This window comes from Dendrobium catenatum, unplaced genomic scaffold, assembly GCF_001605985.2.
Source record: "Dendrobium catenatum unplaced genomic scaffold, ASM160598v2 fragScaff_scaffold_370, whole genome shotgun sequence".
In the NCBI taxonomy this organism is placed as follows: Eukaryota; Viridiplantae; Streptophyta; class Magnoliopsida; order Asparagales; family Orchidaceae; genus Dendrobium; species Dendrobium catenatum.
The window spans coordinates 3,218,549-3,232,186 of NW_021318832.1; the positions used below are offsets into that span (position 1 = coordinate 3,218,549).

The window sequence follows — 13,638 nt, forward strand, 5'->3', positions numbered from 1 at the left end:
CAAGTTTTAATGTTTTTTCTGTTTCATTGGATCTTATTCAGGGATTAATGTTCGAGTCTACTGCCAAGTCGGTAAAAGTAACCAAGGAAAATTTGCTTTGGACGTAGCTGTGAAAACGTTAGATCTTTACAAAGAGTAATGCTCAGACTTCATATTTGATGTTTTATTATCCATTTTTTTTTGTTTTTTGTTTTTTCTTGTTGTTTCAGTTGTGTTATTAGGTTCTTTATTTGTTACTCTCTACTCTGGTAATTAGAATTTTTCTTGCGAATTGTCTTCTGGTTTTAGGTTTTTTGTACTCATTGATTAGTATTATTCTATGCAGTTCCTGCTTTTCTCACCGCCAATTACTTTCAGTTGATGATTAATCGCTACAATCCAGGTACTTTGCTGTTCCTTATCCACTCCCTAAACTTGACATGATTGCGATTCCGGATTTTGCTGCTGGTGCCATGGAGAACTATGGCTTAGTGACTTACAGAGAAACGGTTCTTCTCTATGATGAGCGTCATTCAGCAGCTGCAAATAAACAAAGTGTAATCTATATTTGTTTAGTTATTAGCAGTACTCAATTCCATAGCTGGTTTTCCATTAATACTGCTGGTTTTCTTGATTAATTAGTTGGTTTAAGAAAAACACAAGCTCACTCTATAGAATATGATATTTCCATTGCTCTTCTTTTTTATAAACTGCTGTGTGAATGGCATTTTCAGGTGGCAACTGTTGTTGGACATGAATTGGCACATATGTGGTTTGGTAATCTTGTAACCATGGAATGGTGGACTCATTTATGGCTTAATGAGGGATTTGCAACATGGGTAGCCGAGCTCACTTTCTTGTGATTTTCTTTAGTTGACACTCCTGTGAAAATATTGAATGAGTTTAATTGCTTAATTACAGGTTAGCTATTTAGCAGCAGATTCCTTGTTTCCTGAATGGAAAATCTGGACACAATTTCTTGATGATACTGTTTCAGGCCTTAGGTTGGATGCACTTGCGGAATCACATCCTATTGAGGTGAAGTTCTCTTTTGAGCGTGCCAATTTTTTTTTTATATTACTATTCTGAACTCTGGGGTAAGAAACCTGAATTTAACTAGAATTAGATTGTGCATCATTTCTTAGTTTTGTAAGAGGCCCTGAGTATTGGTTTAGTTGGTTCAACTTAAATTAGCACTCTGACTAGTAACGCGAGTTGAACTTATATAAAAGGGTGAGTTTGTGTTGCGTCGGGTGAGTGTGTAGGATTTTGGTGTGGCGAGGAGGTGCTTTCATTATTAACAGAGGTTGCACCCTATATTTGGTAGGAGGGCGGTTTCAAAAGCAATAGCTCACCACAGAAATTGAAAATTGCAGTGTGTCTGTATTAATGTGTGGGATTTGGGAGGTCTGGGGGTGTTTCACATTTAGGCACTATGGGATTAGAAACGTAAATATTTTCTCAATACTTTCTGATAATCTGTTGACATCAAATCAGCTTAGTTCCGTTACAGAAATTGGAAATATAAGTTTTGATTACAGGTATAAGTTCCATAACCGAGCAATATTAATGGCTCATTCGAGTCATGGTTCAATTCCAAATTCCGCAATGCTAGCAAAGGTTAACAAACTGTGTCCGTTTTTATCAAAATCACAATTCTGGATCCAATTCCCATAAATCCAGCAGAAGGTAACCAACTGCAGGCCTAGTAATTCCAGCAAAAAGGGAACTATAGATATCAACCCAAGAAACCATAGATATTAAAGTAAATAACGGCAGATATAGAGGAACTGAAACAGCAAGTTGTATGCGATGAAAATTCATGGCATATAATAGCACTGCTTGAAAGAAAAAGGATTGTGTTTAAATTGAAACAACCACAGCCAAATGAGAATTTCAAGGATTAAGCACTGCCGAAGCAAAACAACCACATGCTAATGGGAGTTCTGAGCAATAAGTACCATCAAAGCTATATGAACAATGGATAATTCCTAACTACAAACAACTAAAACCTGAGTTACATTAAATGATCCCATGTGATTATAAACCAATGAGAAAAACCTATATTCTCAAGAAACTGTAAACCATTTTAGGAAGTTTAACATCAGTCTACTCGGCTTGGTAATAATCGAATCTGACGACTTGATCATTGATAGTTTTATAGTAGTTTTGGCTGAAATTTGTACTTTGTGAAATATAATTTAGAAGTATCAAGTTAATAATGCATGGCCAGTGCACTTGCTGGAATCCACCACCAATAGCGTACACAATCTCATAATTAAAAATAATTTTAGGAAAAGAAATGTAATACCATCTAACAGAGCATTAGATGCGAATGCATAAAGAAGAGATGGAAAACAGAAGAATGCTTCGAGTTGATTGCAAGAAATATGGTCAAATCAAACACATTATAAATGACCGTTTGTTGTAGGATTAAATGCGTATGTTGATGTTTTGCATTTGAAATTATATGCCTTTGAAAGAGCAAGAGCAATTAGTCAACTTCCTTGATTTAAATGGTGATTGAAAACAATAAAGCAATGACATAGATCAAGCAATAGATTACACAACAAATATTTAGAACAAAAATAACCAATCAATCCATATTTTGCATAATGTGGGTATTTCGACAGAAATCCCTAAATTAAGATTCAAAATAGTCACTATGTAAAATCCCTCACTCAACTCTTTGATAACTGAGTGAAAACAGAGAAAGCTTATATAATCTTTATGATGCCACAATTGAGGGAAAACTTAGAAGAGATAAGATTTGAAAGAGAGTTCACCTTTGTCAGGCTTCAGAAGCAAGTTGCCACTGAACGGGAGGATGTACCCAAGACTGCTTTCAGAACTCATGAAGGGCATTATGAGTTCCTGGTGATGCCTCCCTGCCACATTCTAGTCTGGTGCAACCAAGAATCCGGGGGAGGGGCCCCAAATTGATGGGAGCAACAGAAAACAAACTTCCTATATAAAAGAAGACACAAAATACCCAAAAAGAAGAGAAATCTTAGAAACTTTAGAACAAACTCTTACATTTCATATAAAAGAACACTTTTATAATTAAAACGACTTATAAACAAAGACTCTTACAAACTTGACTCAAACAAGACACCCTAAACTTGCTTTTCAAAGAAGAAGGATACAGGTGGGGTGTAAACTTGTGGAGAGACGAAAGAAGTTAGAAGCCCGAGAAGAAGGGTGGAAAGAACTCGCAAGTCTCCCCAATAGATAGAAGAAGAAGGTGGACAAAGCTCGCAAGCTCTTCCAAGAAAATCCGCAGATTTCTTTTCAAAAATTCATATATCTCTCTCTTTTAAACATTACAAAACGTCTCATATATATAGGTATGAGAGGATAAACTAAACATCCACATAATTGAATTCCCACAGAAATCTAAGCAACACAAACCACGGAAAAGCCCCCCCCCAACCTCACGGGAAAACAACCCAGCCAAGACCCGAAGAGGCAGCCGCGGAAGCCCAAGAGGCCAAGCACGGAACCTTGGCTCCACGGCACGGGAAAGGCCACCCAGCACGGAAAACCAACAGCCCACTGAGGAAACCAAGGAGCCAAGGCACGGAAATAGCCAACCGTGGAAGCCAAGGAGCCAAGCACGGAAAACAACAAGCACACGGAATCCAAAAGCCATTTTTGGAAACCCAAGGGACAAACTAAAAGTTAAGAGATAAAAACTATAAATAAAAATTACATAATTAATATAATTAATGAACTAAAACCTAGCTAATAATGAGCTAACCTTTAGTTCAATAAATGAACTAAAAACCAGCTCATTAATGAGCTAAATTCCAGCTCAAAATTTATTGAGCTAGTAAGCTCAAGGGAAGTCAAAACCAAATTATTTTGGGTTTGATTTGACCCCCCCTTTGCCTACATCATAGTCTCTCATGAACAAGGTCTTTAGACCTTACCTCAGGCGATTTGTCTTGGTGTTCTTTGATGATATCCTAGTGTACAACAGGACAAAGGAGGAGCATTGAGAGCACTTGAGGAGGGTGCTAGAGGTGTTGTAGGAGCACCAACTATGGGCCAACCTGAAGAAGTGTTGTTTTGCCCAGACTAGTGTGGAGTATTTGGGCCATATTATGTCCAAAGAGGGGGTGACAACAGATCAATCAAAAATTAAGGCCATGTTGTGATGGTCATTACCAAAGAATCTGAAGGAGCTGAGAGGATTCGTAGGGCTGACAGGATACTACAGGAGGTTTGTGAAAGGGTACAACACCATAGCATGGACACTAACATAACAATTGAAGAAGGGCAGATTCATATGGGGGGAGGCAGCCACAACAGTTTTTGAGAGTCTGAAGATGGCTATGAAGACTGTACCAGTCTTAGCACTACCGAACTTCACCCAGGTGTTCGTAGTAGAGATAGATGCTTCATGATATGCGTTGGGGGCAGTGCTCATGCAAAATCATCGACCCATTGCCTATTTCAGCCATGTGTTGACAGTTAGTGCCAGGCTAAAGTCTGTTTATGAGCGAGAGTTGATGGCCATTGTACTAGCCATCCAGAAATGGCAGCCATACCTATTAGGTAGGCATTTCGTTGTCAAGACGGACCGAAGAGCTTGAAATACTTGATGGAGCAGCGGATGGTGATAAAGGAGCATTAGAGGTGGCTTTCCAAGCTATTGAGCTATGATTTTGAGATCTAATACAAGCCAGGAGTGGAGAACAAGGCAACATATGTCTTGTCCAGTTGTATGGGGAAGTTGCAGGCGACAATAGTGTCAATTCCATTGATGCTAGATTGGGAAGCCATCAAGGAGGAGAGTGCTCGAGATGAGGACTTGGGGAAGATCAAGGCTGATTTACTGAGAAAGGAGAGTAGTCATCCGGGATATTCTTTGGTGGGGGAGAGACTTCTGTACCAAGGGATGTTTGTGATGCCTCGGACATCGGTCCACATTCTACACTTGCTCTAGGAGTTCCATGGGAGCACTGTTTGGGGACATTCAGGGGTGCAAAAGACTTATAGGAGACTAGCTTCAGAGCTATACTGGAAGGGGATGCATAAGGATGTTGAGGAGATGGTCGCCATGTGTGAGGTATGTCAGAGGAACAAGTACATGACGATATATCCAGGAAGATTATTACAACCACTTGCTTTACTAGGTCGGGTATGGGAGGAGATATCCATGGATTTCATAGATGGGCTTCCCCGATCAAAAGGATTTACAATTATCATAGTGGTAGTGGATCAATTAAGCAAGTATGCTCACTTCATTCCCCTGCGACATTCATACACCGCAGTGATAGTGGCCTTAGCTTTCATCAGAGATGTGGTTAGACTGCATGGAGTACCAGAGGCTGCAGTATTCGACAGGGATAATATGTTTCTCAATCATTTATGGAGGGAGCTGTTCAGATTACAGGGAAAATATTGAAGAGGAGCACCGCCTACCACCCACAGACAGATGACCAAACAAAAGTGGTCAATAGAAGTTTGGAGACTGACCTCAGATGCTTTGTATCAGAGACACTCAAGTTATGAACCAGGTGATTAGCATGGGCTAAGTATTTATACAACACCTCTTATCATTCTGCTTCTCAGATGACGCCATTCAAGGTGTTGTATGGAAGGGATCCACCTCACTTGGTGCACTTTTGATGTAATCAAAAGTAAGCAAAAAAATTAGGAGTCCCCTATTTTTTTGCTAGAAAAATAAGACCTTAGTAGGACAATGAAATTACAAGAAATAGACAAAATAAAAGATAACACAACTTTTTTTTTTTAAAATAATAAAAGACTCTTATAACTTAAGACGCTTACAAACTTGACACAATCGCAAATTAAAGACAACGACTTTCCTAAACTTGCTTCGTCTTGAGAAGAAGGATACATGTGGAAGGATACTTGCGGATAGACGAAAGAGTTTAGAAGTCGAGACAGAAGGAAGACAAGCTCACAAGCTTTCTCAAAGAGTAGAAGAAGAAATGGACAAAGCTCTCAAGCTTTTCCAAGAAAAACCTTTAGTTTTTCCATTCCAAAAATCTCAATTTTCACTCTCTATTTTTATCTAAAAACATTTTCTATATATATAGGCAAAAGAAGGGAACTAAACAACCATAAAACATTAATTAAAAGCTAATTAGATTAGGGAATATGAAATGCCAACAGCCACCACACAAGTTCCCCAAATGACACAGTAAATCAGAGGAGGCTCACGAAACCAAGCAGGGAACTCAAAACCGAACAGCCAACCACGGAACCAAGGGGGCAAAGGCACGAAATTTCTCCCAGCACAGGGAAATAAACAGCCAGTCATGGGAACCAGGCATAAATCCACGGAACCAAGCAGCAATCCACGGAACCAAAGGGACAAAGGCACGGGAACATCTCCCAACATAGGAAACCAACAATCATTCTCTGAAACCCAAGGGACAGAGCACAAGAAACCAACAGCCATACCCAGAAACCCAAGGGACAAGCTCGAGAGAAGAAAAGGGGGGAAAGGAAGAGATAAGTCCATTCCAAAATAAATCCATACCTTTTTAGATTAATGAGCTAGGTTGTTCAATAAATCTCCCATTTAATGAACTAAAACTTCAGCTCAACATTAATAAGCTAGCACTAAGTAGAATTCCAGCATTTTGCGCTCAATATCAAGCAACCAAGGCCCATCCGAGAACATTAGAAGCCCAAGGGTCAAAACTAATTTTCTTCTTGTTTTGAACCCCCCCCCCCCCCCCCCCCCCCCCCCCCCCCCCCCCTCCCCCCCCCTTTCCTACATCAACTTTGGGCATAACAACAGTCCAATTTCTTCAGTTGAGGAGTACTTGGAGAAGAGGCACAGGGTGTTGGATGAGTTGAAGAAGCATTTGCTGAGAGCTCAACATATTATGAAAAAATAGGCAGATGGGCATAAAAAGGACATCCAATATGAGATTTTGAGGTTGAGGAGAAGGTGTTTTTGAAGCTTCGACCATACAAACAAAAGCAGTCACCAACAGGAGGAATGAGAAACTTGCCCCTATATACTTTGGGCCCTATAAGATATTGGAAATGATCAGAGTGGTGGCATACTGACTGAAACTACCATCAACGACGACTATACATCCTGTTTTCCATGTATCCCAGTTGAGAAGGGCCATTGGAGATTATGCAGCTAGTTCTGAGTTATCAGTCACACTCACTGAAGATTTAGAGGTGATTTTGGAACCCTTGGAGTTGATGGGGGTTCGTTAGAGAGAAGAAATATATCATTCACTTTGGATGAGGTAAAGGGAGGAAATTTATACGAAAAATCTGAAAGAAAATTCAACAAACCTTCCCCTTAAGCCTTATCGTCCGTTTCTCTCGTTCTTCCAATCTCTCCCAAAATAACACTCTGATAATAATAAGAATAAAAAGGAATCATTATTTCTTATCCTAGAAGGTAATCACTTGCTAAAAATTGGAGAAAGAAGAAACCTACCTCGCTCTCGCGTGAAGCCCGACGGTCCGCCCTCTCTGTTTCGCGCGAACAGTTCTGTTCCGCAAACTGTCTGTTCCGCGGGATAAATAAAGGTGGGCCGGCCGGTTCGGTTGAACTGGCCGGAAGAACCGGTTATCACATGGGAGCCATACGAGAGGGTGAAACTTCAGTTTCCTTGTCTTCACCTTGAGGACAAGGTGATTCTTTGGGAGGGCGGTATTGTTAAACCGGTTCCTAGTGGACCGGTCCAATTACAAGTGGTCCCTTAGGGACTCGTTCGGTTTTACTATAGAAGGGGTGGCGGCAAAGAGAGAGGGAGAGGAGTGGGTCCACCAATACTTCAAATTCAAACTCCTTGGATGGAAACGAGGGGGTGACAAGGGCTCCTTAATCATTTGGCTTGATTAATTAATTGTATGTTTTAAGTAGGATGAGGGAATTAGGGTTAGGGTTATGCTTTATTATTGTTCTCTGGAGAATTTTTTCTTGGTGTCTTGGGTTCTAGAGTTATCTAGAGATTGGGAGAGAACGATCCTCCTCTAGAATTGAGGATCAATTGTATCTTTGCTTTCGTTGTTTCCGTTAGTTCTCCCTTTTGCAAAAAAATTATAGTTTGGAGAGTTTTCCATCAGATTTTGTGGGAATCGTTTGCTGTTTTTATCTATCTTTGTTACGGTTTACTTGATATATTCAAGTATTTCCTAACAAGCTGCTGTCTCACTCGGTCTAAACAGCAAGAAGCAGCCGGCTGTGGAAACAGCAAACAGCTTTTGGCCGGCAGGTTTAGGCAGTAAGGAGATCTCTGGTGGGGGTGCATCTACATGTGACTGGCATTCCAAAGAGAGCAGGTGTGGAGGAAGGAGCAATGGGAAACAAGGTGCTGTTGCAGAAACAAGGTGCAGGACTTCAAGAATCCCTTCTTCCAAGTTTGTTTTCAACAATATCAGCACCACTTAAGGGAGAAGGATAAAGCCAAACTAAAACAACCACTTCCAAATGAGATTTCCAAGGAATAAGCTATGCCAATGCAAAACAGTGCGTCTAATGAGAATTTTAAGGAATAAGCACCGGCAAAGCTATAGGAACCTGGGTAATTCCAAACATAAACAGTGAAAATCTCATCCATATTTCATGACCGATGCGACAATACCAGCAAAAGAAAAAAAACCCGCATATTTTCAGGCAACCAAAAACTGCCTTAGGAAATTCCACATCACAGTTGTTTATGCCTAAATCCATTATTCAAACTATTGGCAATAAATTGATGAACCGTCTTTCATATTGCTTGCAATACCCATGAAGAATTCCAATTACTTTGGTGTTTGTGATGTAACTACTTAATAGCATGTGGTAATAATAAGTCTTTCTCTGCAGGTTGATATAAATCATGCTAACGAGATTGATGAAATTTTTGATGCGATCAGTTACTTAAAAGGAGCCTCTCTCATACGAATGTTGCAATGTTTCCTTGGTGTTGAGTGTTTTCAGGTTAGGATTTTTCCGTGAACTGATATGCGAGTTTTTTGGTTCTTTGTTATGTTGAATTTCTTGAAAATATAGAAGTTATTCTAAGATTGCACCTTTGAGTTAAACTATAAATGGTTCCATGTTTTATTTATGCATCGCTTCTTCTAAGTTTATGCATAATCTGTTTTGGGGGGCATATGGTTCTGCTCTGATCTGACCATCCGTAATGGTTAGCTGCCACTAAATTGTGCATAGATACAGTTTTTGGTCCAATAATTTACATTACCATCCTGGATCACTCTATTTCAATTTTCTTAATGAACTCTCTGTGGACTTGGAATATTGGCTGTCAAGTACTTTTTTCAACTCGGCTTCTATCTCTTTGGCTGGATAGGCTCTCTCAGTGTTTATTTCCAATCTTTACGACATGTACATGAATGCAGTATTATTGGCTATTTGGACAATCATTTTTGAAAAAGTAGTGGCAGCTGTACTAATAAATCATTTTTGCTATTCTCAATACTGGAATATAAGTATCTTCTACTTGAACTATACTAACCTAAGCATGTGCCAACGTGATGGTGAATGCTGAACCAAGAAGGTACATACCATTTGATAGGCTTTGGATAGCTTTCTTACTTTTTTATATTGTCTTCCTCACAGTGCTGATATATACTGGAAATGAGCTCCATTATGCGATACCTTTTATTCTATTTCACTTACATATTACTTTGTCATTTAGAAATCATTGGCTTCATATGTGAAAAGATATGCTTTTTCCAATGCAAAAACCGAAGACTTGTGGGATGTTCTTGAGGAAGGGTCCGGTGAACCAGTAAAGATGTTGATGAATTCATGGACAAAGCAAAAGGGTTATCCAGTTGTTCATGTGACTTTGAGAGATGAAAAATTGGAGCTTGAACAGGTATGCAAAGTAATTTTTTTAATACTTGATGTTTTCATCATTATATTTTTCTTAATAACTTTTGCTGTGCTTTTTCAGTACACATGTCCAAGATTTCTTAATGTTATTATGAGAACTTAAGCCTTTTATTCTTTCAAATTATAAATCTAAAATCCTCAAATTTGCTGTATCAATTAAGAATAAGCTGACTCTGCGTGTTTGTCTACGCTCCCTAATGCACTGCAACATTTGGCATAATGTTGTTATACGAGCTTTGAGCTGAACTATGGGGGTTTGGGAATGAATTAAATTTGAATTGAATTTTAAAAATCAGTTTGCACACCTACCTACTTACTAGTCTGAAACAAATGCCGCAACTCTCTTAAGTCTTAGGAGAAAGTACTCATATTTCTATTCAACAAACCAAGAGTAGCGCGGATAGGTTTAAGCATATGAAATCATTTATTTTTACTTGCCTTTTTTATCATTGATTTTGTAACTTTAATTCTTTTACATATTCTATTATAATTGCTGATCTATATGCCGTGTATTATTGCAAGTTATATTTGTATTTAGTGACATCCAATTCTAGGAATAAAAGCTGGCTGGTGTTTTTAATGCACCGTTAACCTGTTGATATCGTTTCTGTTTTCGATTAGTAAGGTTTTAAAATAGAATTTTTGAAGTGTTACATCGGTCTATCAAGGTTTTGAGCTAAGTGGAGAATGACACTATGTAGATGGGGTTGTTTCTCTTGGGTATTCATAAAATCTATAAGCAGATGTATTAATTCTTAGCCAGTTTGAGGGTATAACATCCAAAATGGAAATTGAGCAATGCTGGATATATTTAGGTTCGAGTGCAAATGTCACAAAAGAATTAGTCCTGTTTGCAAACTAAATTTAGTGAATTACTGATTCAGATGCGATAAATAACACTATAATTTCACTCGGACGGTCATTCTGTAGAAATAAGCCGTTTGACACCAATAATGTCTTAATACATTGCGTTAATGTTAGGTCATTCCCTCAAAGCTATATGCAGTATCGTCTGAATATAGTGAGAAGTGTGCAAGGGCGGGTGCAATGTTAAATAAGCAAAGGTTCCCACATTATGGACGGATGTGGGCAAAGAACCTAGAATTAGGACAAGAACTTGAAATATAGGTTCTCCGGACAAGAACTTGAAATTAAATTAATAGATATTATATTTCATAAGAAGATAAATATTCTATGTATTTAGAAAACTAAATGAGTTTGATAGAAGGCTAAGGAGATTGATAGTTTAGGATTTAAACTATGATATTCAGGTAATAGTCGTATTAGAATTGGGATATGTGTGATTATAGATAAGAGTTTGAATGATAACATTGTAGAAATTAATATAATTGGAGATAAAATTATAGCTGTAAAGATTATTGTTGATGCTAATATTATTAATATTATAAATACTTATGCTCCTTAAGTAAGGTTGGATATGTGTTCAAAATTAAAATTTTAGAATGACTTAGAAGAACTATGATATGCTTCTTGGAGGCCAAGAAGCGAGGCACCTTTTAGTAGGTGTAGACTCCCAAGCTGAAAATAGAAGAGAGAAGAAGAGAGGAAACCATAAAATTTCATTCATGCTTGTTTGTTTACAATAGGGTCTATTCATACTACTTTGGATATGCCAAGATTATAAAATAGGCTTGGTCTACCTAATACATTCCTTATTAAAAATAGGTAGGCTTGGTCTACCTTACTCAAGAGAAAAAAATAAAGTAAAGCTTTATTACACCTTTGTAGCTCACTCAATTATATTACAATACATGATTTATTTTGGAGATTTTCTTCTTCTTTGATAGACTTTGATGATTGTATGTTGGTCCTTCATGTTGGTAGCCCATGCTTCACAATTTGCTTGTACCAATTTTGGATCTAATGAAATGTGTTGATGTTTAACACTCCCGTTGTCATGAAAAATAACATTGTCCTCAAGGTTGAGAGAAGTAAAAGATGAAGTGAGTGCTGAAATTTTTTTTCATGTGGCATCTTCTAGTGTGTTTAATTTCCATTGCAACCGGACTTGACAATGTGGTAGGCCACAAAGCTTTAAAATGGGGGATGCTAAAAATGGCATAAGGAAAGTAAGATTTGACAATGTGGATGGAGTCAGTGGAGGTTTTCTTTTAAATAGTTTGAGAAGAGAAATGTGAAAAACTAGATGAATTTTGCTATTAGAAGGAAAGGTTAGGCGGTAAGCCATGGGCTAATTACCTCTTGAATTAGAAAAGGGCCAAAATATCATTTAGCTAATTTGAAATGTGTTATGCGGACAATTAAGTTTTGCCTGAAGGGTTGTAGTATAATCTATACTAGATTTCCTATTGAGAACAGCAAATCCCTTTTATGATGACTTACCATTAATGTCATGTGATTTTGAGCTTGAGAAATATTCTGACGAAAAGTGTTGTAACAGAGTGTCACGAATTGTTAATAAGGTGTCTACATAATAAATGTCAGAAGTGCCATGAATATATGCTGGAATTGATGGAGTTAATCGACCTTATAGGGCCTGGAAAGGGTTCATTTGAATAACTATATGAAAGGATGTATTATAATAAAGTTCAGCCCAACAAAGAAATTTAGATCATAATTGGGGAGTTGTGGATGTAAATGTATGAAGATATTGTTCTAAACAATGGTTGAGGACCTCAATTTACAAGTAACAATGATATGTGTGAAATGTTCGACCACTTGAGAAGAAGAATAATTAGGAGGTAAAGGGCCAAAATGATCTTATTTGGACAAACGATCAATTACTATTTAAATGGTGGTGTACCTTTTTGTAGGTTGGCCGGTAATGAAACCTAGAAATAAATCTTCCCAAATTTGTAATGGGATGGATAAGGAGTTAAAAGACTGGCAGGGGGCAAGATAGAGGTTTTAATTTGTTGACAAGTAAGACAATTATTAATGAAATCAGTGACATCTTTATGGAGTCTAGGCCAATAAAAATTAGAAGAGATTTGTTTAATTGTTTTGAGAATTCCCTAGATGTCCGGCAAGAGGTGTGGAATGATATTCAATGAGAATTTAATTTTTTAGAGAAGAAGACTTACCGATATAGATACAACCTTTAAAATATAGAATAATGTCTTGAATTTGGTAATCTGAATGAGAATGTTCATCATACTTCAATCAGTTTACTCTCTCTCTTTGAGATGTATTTTTGGTAAAAAAATTGCAAGTTGTTGTTTCTAATGCCAGTCTTTTAATGCCATTAGTGGTCAGGGTCGTGGTAGAAATGGGCGTTACTTCTCCGCTTCAAATGTAGGTTTGGATACTCACATCTATTTGGTGATTTATTGCCTTAAGGTTAAATTTGAAAGAATCCCTCAATATTGCTTATTCTGCAAGATCTTTGGCCACAATTATTTTGGTTATTTCAAGGCCCATTTGGATTTAAGAAAGGAAAAGTTCAGGTCAAGAGATAACACACAATTGGTTGAATCTTTGCTCTTTCCACAGCTGATGTCTGTGCTAAGAATTAGATTCCAATTGATCCTCCAGAAGCTAAAGTTGTGTTTCCAGCCCTACTAGTGTTACAGTTATATTATCTACACCTTTGATACATAGTACATTGTATGTTGACCCTCCTAATCTAGAAGTTCCTCATCTTACTTATGTTGAAGTCTCTGATGATCATGATTCACAACATGCTCTTGATTCTGCTGGGAGCTTACTGATTGATGATACTCTGGTGGATTTGAGGTTTCATATCTTATTTTACCAGATGGGGTCATAACAAGAAAAAAAACCGTCAGCTAAGTGGTTTTTAAATTGTTTTGATATTCAATGAA

The 13,638-nt window shown here is 37.8% G+C and overlaps 1 protein-coding gene across 1 annotated transcript in view; it reads left to right on the forward strand.

Moving 5' to 3' along the window:
- The window catches only part of LOC110105172 (aminopeptidase M1), a 55,001-nt gene that overhangs the window by 13,042 nt on the left and 28,321 nt on the right, over positions 1–13,638 (forward strand). The window contains exons 5-10 of the mRNA XM_020834566.2: positions 42–135; positions 383–536; positions 714–818; positions 901–1,017; positions 8,798–8,911; positions 9,633–9,815. Coding sequence (XP_020690225.1) covers positions 42–135; positions 383–536; positions 714–818; positions 901–1,017; positions 8,798–8,911; positions 9,633–9,815 — 767 coding nt within the window. The remainder of the gene's footprint in view (positions 1–41; positions 136–382; positions 537–713; positions 819–900; positions 1,018–8,797; positions 8,912–9,632; positions 9,816–13,638) is intronic.